The sequence below is a fragment of the Alligator sinensis genome, unplaced genomic scaffold, assembly GCF_000455745.1.
Source record: "Alligator sinensis unplaced genomic scaffold, ASM45574v1 scaffold137_1, whole genome shotgun sequence".
In the NCBI taxonomy this organism is placed as follows: Eukaryota; Metazoa; Chordata; order Crocodylia; family Alligatoridae; genus Alligator; species Alligator sinensis.
The window spans coordinates 910,100-917,941 of NW_005842545.1; the positions used below are offsets into that span (position 1 = coordinate 910,100).

The following is a 7,842-nucleotide window of genomic DNA, read 5'->3' on the forward strand; positions in this document are numbered from 1 at the left end:
CACCCCCCCTAGCCCCCCCCCCCAGCCACACCTGCACCCCCTGCCTCAGACTTCCAAGGGTGGGGAGAATCCCCTGGACTGTTCCCTGCCCAGTCCCCCCCTAAACCCCCTGAATTTCTCTCCTGTGCTTCCCCTACCCCCAATCCCCTGGGGAAGTTGAGTGCCCCCAGACCTTTTCACCCAGACCCCAGAACTACAGCAACCCAAGGTCCCCCCAGCCCCCAGTCTTTAGGTCTCCCCATGCCCCCTGCACCCTGTGGGTGGTAAGGGCCCCCAGAGTCCCCCCTGTTCAGGCTCCCCCTAGGGAGGTGAGAGTCCCTGTAGGGCCTAATCCAGACCCCCCCATCCCAGGAACCCCCAGGGACGTGAGGGCTCCCATACTGCCTCCAAGACCCCCCCTTACACCCCTGGGGAGGTGAAGGCCTCCCCTCTGTCCCCTGCCCCCTCTGACTCCCTCTCTCCCCCAGTCCCAGGCCCCCCAACCTGGCTGCGGCTGCAGCGTGTGTCAGACTCGGAGCTGGCACTGTCCTGGGCCCCCCCACGGCACCCCAACGGCCTGCTCACTGCCTACGAGCTGCACTACAGGCCTGGTGAGGGGCAGGGCTAGGTTGGGGGGTGGGGCTATGATGGGACAGGATAATAGGAGGGGTGGGACTCTGGGATGGGGCAGGGCTAGAGCAGGGGGGCATGGGACTAGAGGGGCTGGGTTATAGCAGGGAGAGCATGGGGCTGGTGGCGATTACAGTCTCTAGGCTGGTCTGGAGGGTCCCAGCCCCAGGAGCGGGTTGTGGGGGCCACGCTGACCCGCACTGCCCCTGCAGTGTCATCCCCTGCCAACGCCTCGGCCCCAGTAGCTGTATCGTTCCTGCCCGAGCAACTCAACGTCACCCTGCAGCTCCCGGCACCACAAGCCCACTTCCGATTTGCACTGCGGGCCTGTACCCGTGCTGGCCCTGGAGAACCTGTGGTGCGCCTTGGTAGTACTGCCCCTGAGCCGGGTAAGCCCCACTTTCTGCAAAGCAAGCCCCACCCCTAGGTTGGTTAAGCCCTGGCCCCCAGCAAAACTAGCCCTGCCCCCAGAGCCTGGTTAGCCCCCATTCCTCCCCCAAGCTGGTTAAGCCCCACCCCCAGCAGAGCTAGTCCTGCACCCAGACCCTGGTAAGCCCAGGAAGCCCCACCTCCAGCAAAGCTAGCCCCTCCCAAGCCTGGTAAATCAGGACCCCAGCTCAGACCACCATCAACCAGTGTTGTGCTGTTGGTAAATTTCAGAGCTAATACTGCCAGCCCCATCAAACTAGGCTCTCTGCTCTTTTCCCAGCAATGAAGGTGGACATGACTGGTGTCTAGTACCACTACAACGCCTGGCAGGGAGAGAATGAAACAGGATTAATTGCTCCCCCATTAATATTCCAGGCAAAGGGTAGTGTCATCAGTAGGGTCCAGAATCAATGCACCCCAACCTTTTCAAATTAGGCTCTCTGCCCCTTGTTCACCAACAAAGCGGGGACAGAGAGGTCTTCTGGTGCCACCTTAAAGCTTCGGGGTAGGATTGGAACATGATTAATTGTCCCCCCAGTTTATTGCCTCCCATAATTGCCCCTGCCACCACAGTGCTACCCAACCTGGACAATGTGAGTGTGGTACAGGTGGGCAACGACTTCTCGGTGCTGAGCTGGACGCCCAGCGGAGCCCAGCGCAATGTGGAGTTTGAGGTCCAGTTCCAGGCCAAGACCAGTAAGAGCTGGGCTATTGGCACCAATAGGGCTGGGGCTCGGGCTGTAGGGGGCCTGATTCTGAGGGCATTGGTTTCCGGGGAGGGGTCTGGGAGTCCTAACCCTGGGGTCAGTGGGGCAGGGATTCTGAGGAGGGCCCAATTTCGGCCTGATCCTGGGAGTGAGGCTGATATGGGCTCAATCCTGGGGTCTGTGGCTAGGGGGCTGGTCTAGATGGCCCAATTCTGGGGCAGGTCACTGGATGCGGGGGCTGATACGGGCCCAGTGCTTGAGTGAGTGTCTAGGGGGAGCTAAGCCGGTGGGGTTCACTGGATGGGAGGGGCTTGACCCTGGGGGGTTGTTAGGGAGGGCCCAATCTTGGAGTCTCTGGCTGGGGGCCCCAATCCTGGGGCCATTGGGTGGGGGGCAGTTGATCCTGAGAGGTCACTAGCTAGGGGAGGGGCCCTCAATCCAGGCCTGATCCTGGGGAGGGTAGGAAGCATCTGAGGTGCCATATGACCCTCCCATCTCCCTTCGCCACAGCTGCAGAGACCTGGCAGGAGCACTGGGAGGTCTCAGGACGGGCTAATTCCACCCACGGCAGCTACCACCTGCGCAACCTGCAGCCAGGCACAGCCTACTGGGTCCAGTTCGTGGGCAGGAACCACTCAGGGGAACACGTGCCCTTCTGGAGGGGTGACATCCACACCAATGGCACTGGTGAGGCCCCCGCTACCCTCCAAAGCCAGCCACGTTCCACCCCAGAGCCAGCCACACTATTATACTCAACCCAGCTCCCCCCTTAGAGCCAGCTGCAGCATATTTATACCCAGCTGTGTTACTCAAATTGCCAATTGCTCAAATCAGCAAGACGTTATAAAAGGGGGATAAGGCAAGGTGCCACATTTATTGATTACATGAGTTAGACAGAGGTTTAGGCACACCATTCATACAAACACACACAAATCATCATACACATCATTACACATAGACATAGACATACACAAAATAACCATTTCATCCACACACACACCAGATAGTTACCAGCAATAGTTGCTCAATTTCAGCCCAGGGTAGCCAACCCGGGCTTATTGAGTAGATGATGATTTGAAGATAGCAGATTTAAAGATAACAGCTGGAGCGGGGTGAACAGATGCATCTGTGCTCTGATGAAAAAGCAGTAGAGAAAGAGATTCATCCAACTTGGCATTTTCAAAGTGTTCTTTTATAGGCATTGGCATCCTTCGTTTCAGTGCTTTGGGGTTTTTCCATACCCAGCTTCTGTTTTTGCGGTTGTTCTTCTTTTGTCTTCAGCTTATCTTAGCCTTGGAGTGTACTTGTTTCCCCGTCTGGTAGAATTTCTTCTGTTATCTCCTTTGTGCCCTTGAGCTTCAAAGGGATTCTTCAGCCGTTTGTTAGTTACTTACTGGTTGGTAACTTACATTTGGCACCTTGTTGCTTACATAAACAATTACAAAGCGTCTTCTCCTGTCTCTATGCCATTCTCTCACCCTTCACCCTTTTACACACACACGTACATAAAGGCTATGCAGACTTCATTCACTTATGTCAAGCAGAAGGATACAAAATGGTGTTTCCAAGTTGCTTACAGGACAAGACTAACATGGTTATATTTTACTATTATTACACTCTATGTTAACATCAGCTACATTAGTTCAGTTCATCCTACATGTCCCCCCTTTGACCCTTCAAACGTCAGTGATGAATGGGTCATAAACTACATTTGTCTGATAAGAAGATATTTTGTTTTCAATTGCAGGTCTTAAAGTTTTGGATGCATGGATTTTATTTAACAACACATGTAACACATGACAAGAAATAAACTTTTTATTATGAGAAACAATATTATTATAGGGTGCAGCATGATATTAAGAATAGCCACCCCTGAAAGAGCCTATCTTGTGAAGATGTCATACCAATGATATGCTAACATTTGTTTGGCTTGTTCTGAAACTTTCAGGATTTCTTTACCTAGATGCAATATAGAAATACTGTGCAATTGTGTGTTATTAGAAGTGGCAGTGGTTAATTGGGTTATTTGCAAATTCTGCATCAGAAGGTTGAGCAGGTTGTCTAACTGACTTCTATGGAAACATTAAAATTTAGCAAATTGTTATTTTTTATACTTATATCTTGAATTATTTGTTTTGTGAAATAATATGCGGAAAGTGGAGTTTGAATAACAGTGACATTACATATACATTGCTGCATGGGAGGAAATGAAGCATTTTTTCCCCATTGTCAAATAATTTGAGTCCTACCACACATACAATTCATTTAATTAAAATCCAGTTTGGTTGTGCTATTATAAATTCATCCCAATAACATGTGGATAGTCTGTTGCTCTGGAATAAGCACGGTTCTTCCAAGAATGGCAATGTGGGACATATCTATTGATTATCCGTCCATTTACTATACAAACGATGATCGACAATTTTGTTTTGGTCATTCAAATATTTGCCAATTAAGTGAGGGGTCCAAATGTGCTTTCTTTGAACAATTTGGAGGGTTATGAATGACTATAATATCTCTGGGTGTGTGTTTGGTAATGCTTGAATTATCATCTGCACACTTAAGAGACAAGTTAGGGAGGTTACACAGACTTTCAAATGTCGGGACCCAGGGCAGCTGGCCAGCAGCTCTCCCTGACTCCCACCCGGGCAGTTAAGGGTCTGTCAGGCGGGTACTTGTGACCCATGGAGTGGAATTAATTAGGCGGACGCTTATCGGTTGCAAAGCAAGATTATTTACTCACACCGTTAAGGTGGTGAAAGACGGAGGTCAGATATACTTAGTTAGTTACAGCTTAGAGTTCATTCGGTCGGTCTGCAGACATATATACGGGCCGGCGGTCGGCGGGTTCAGACTTATCGGGCATGCGGGTCAAGGGTACGCCAGGGAGGTCGCGGCGGGAAGACGCTGACAACTGATCAAATTGTCAGATTTACTCCAAGGTGCGGACAGAGTTGTCTTCGACTTTGGCGGAAATGCAGCAGGGTTTTGTTTGTATGATAGCCAATTGTTTTTCGCCACGTCATAAATTTAATTAGAATCGCCAATTATCTCTAGGGATTTGTAGCAGGACTACCCCTTTTCGCCCTGACCAATCATAAATCATGGGCTAAGTTAATTTCTTTAGAAGTTTCATTTCTTGGTTGTGATGTAGCCATAAATCTCTTTTGTTAGCATGCACAGTAAAAAAAAAAACTGTTATCAACAAGGATTTTTCTTTAACCCTTAGTTGGCTTCAGTGTGGACTAAAACTGTTTTGGATGGCATCTCTTGCCAGTGACATGGGCACTACTATAATTGGGTTGTGACATCAAAATTAAGGGTTTACTTAACAAAGCAAAAAAATAAACAATTCAATAAGCAAAGCTAAGTCAAAATATTATGATACACAAATATATTAAAAATAGAAAAACACAACAACAAATACAAATTAACACTTTTTCTCCTTTATCGGTGTTTAACAGTCATTGGTCTTTTAGTCTATTGGTGTCATTGGCATCTTGTGGCTTTTAAATAAATTTAATACATTAAATTTCATACACCACTGAATAACTTGAACTGAAATACATGCATCTATTTTGATTTTTTTCCCCCCCAATTGTATTTTATATATCACTGTACTAAGATGGTTAATGATACACACTAGTTCAATTCACTTGGAATCCAAAGTATGCTTCTTTAACTTCTTTGTGCAAATACTGATGTGCTAGGTTTATCAACTTTTCCTATAAAACAATGAGTTAATGCAGTTTTTACACACATCCTGTTATGTTGGCGTTATAAACAGTATCTAAATACAAATGAGATTTTCTTTATGGCCTTAAAAAACATTTTATCAGGTTATTTACTAAACACACACGTTACTTTTTTTACTAATGCCATTTTGCTAAACAAGTAAACGTTACAACTTAAAACTTTTACATTAATTGCTGTTTTTTGTTTCAAAGATTAGAACAACTTTCCAGTCCAACTGGATGGAAGTGTTCTGGTCTAGGATCCACAGACATTTTAAATTTTTAGAGAGAACATTACTAATAATGTTTATTACATCTTTATGATATTTATATACATTTAAACTTTTGCCAACTTAAAAATAAACTAATCTATTAAATAAACAAAAACAACACAACAGGACAAACGACATAAAACAGACAGACAAACAATGTTGCTGTGATAATTAAACCGTGGCTTGGGTGAAGAAAACGCTGTTGATGGCCTCATAGTTCTTTTACTCACCTTTGCTACTAGACTATAGCTTCTGCAAAGAGAGACACACACACACACACACACACACACACACACACACACACACACACACACACACACCCCCCCCCGACCTGCCAAGGAAAACTCCTTGCAGTAAAATAGTATTCATATTACACCTTTACAGTGCTGGTGTGTACCAAGTTTTTATAAACACCTTTTTTTTTCCTTATTGCCTTAACAAGTTGTTAACACTTTTCTTTCTAAAAGATTTATGCTATTTTTGAAGAGAGAGGGGAGGTTAAAAAAAACCCTAAAACATTTCTCACCCTCTTTACCAATGAGATTGCAGATATTTATTTCTTGCAGTTTTTCTGCCTTGCAATACACAAAGAGTAAACATACAACACCCCTCTTTCTTATTGGATCAGTGATAGAAGTAGTTGTATTTAACTCAAACAGACCACAGCATGACCTCAGGCACTCTGAGATCAGGACCTTTTTTTTTTTTTTTTTTTTAAAGCAACTGTATCTTTTTCCCTGCTTTAAAGCAGTTATTTTTTAAATTACATTCTTACTCTTTGCTTCTACCTGCTCTAGCATTGAAACTCTGTTAATCTCTTATTTTTTCCTTCCTTTCTTTTTAAACACTTTTTACATCTCTCTCTCCAGAACAGCTGCCTCCCAGCCCATTTTTCTGCTTTCCTCTATTCTTTTTCTTTGGCCTTTACTAAAGGATTTTCAGACAGGGTATGCTCCCTCTAGCCTTTTCCCAATTAAGGGTATCCCACAAGGCAGTGGAAACTAGGGTCTTAAGGGACTCTGTATTTGACCCTGCCCATTCCCCAGGGTGATTGTTATGCAGCATTATGCAGAGACTACCCTGCTACAGGTAGCTCCACCACACTAACCACACCCAGGAGGGTGCAGCTTTAAGTCATATCCAGGACCAAACTTTCTACTCTCCTGCTATGGTCTTCTTTAATTCTTATGGGCACACTTTCTCACTGTTGGGCTTCCTGGCTCCTCCTCGGGCCAGTTGAGATTGCAGGCTCTCAGCTCCGGCACCTCTAACAGTGATCTTTTCTCTGTGCCCCTTCTCTGGACTGCCAGATCACTTGGTCTTTTAGGGCCCGGCAGACCCCTTTCAGATTTCTCTCTCTCTTAGCTCCCCTCCGAGCCCCTGGGCTCATCCAGTTCTAGTCTCTCCTGATCTAACCCCTTCTGGACTCTCTGCCTCACACACATTTTTAGACTGAATCCTTGGATTTCCATGCTTTCACAAACTTTGGCTGGGCTCTGCTGTTTAGCACCCACTCTTACTTTTTTTCTGTGTTCTGTGAGTCTGTTCTTAAACACTTTTAGAGATCTCTCACTTTTCAGCAGGTCTCTGGATCTAGCAATTTTTTTTTCCAACTCTGATGCCAATACTTTCTCCAGCAGATCTTTCTCTCTAGCAACTCTCTAGAATCCCAACATTTCCTTTTTTTTTTAGATCTTACTTAACTTTTAGTTTTCCTTTCATTAACAGATCTTAACCATAACCCTTTCTAGGCTACAGGCTTCACAATTCGTTTTCATCAGTGGCCCCTTCTTGCCTTGCTCTCTGTAAACCAATCCAGCCAGCAAATCTTGATTTTTTTTTTCTCTCTCTTTCTTACAGCTGCACACTCTGTGATGGCCTTGACTTCTGCAAACCAAAAACAATCTCTGTCTCTCTTCCTCAGAGATGCACAGTCCAGTAAGCTCCATTCTAGCTCCCTCTAAAAGACCACTGGCGATGAATTGCACACTACATACAATTCCTTCAGAAAAACTTTTCCTACCTTAAAAAGGAACCGTCAAACTATGCCTCTACAGAGAAAAAAAGAAAACATGCCTCTGATAAGCTCAC

The 7,842-nt window shown here is 45.9% G+C and overlaps 1 protein-coding gene across 1 annotated transcript in view; it reads left to right on the forward strand.

Moving 5' to 3' along the window:
- Positions 1–7,842, forward strand: part of L1CAM (L1 cell adhesion molecule) — a 33,992-nt gene that overhangs the window by 20,172 nt on the left and 5,978 nt on the right. Inside the window, exons 22-25 of the mRNA XM_025213721.1 lie at positions 468–590; positions 822–998; positions 1,612–1,734; positions 2,256–2,432. Coding sequence (XP_025069506.1) covers positions 468–590; positions 822–998; positions 1,612–1,734; positions 2,256–2,432 — 600 coding nt within the window. The remainder of the gene's footprint in view (positions 1–467; positions 591–821; positions 999–1,611; positions 1,735–2,255; positions 2,433–7,842) is intronic.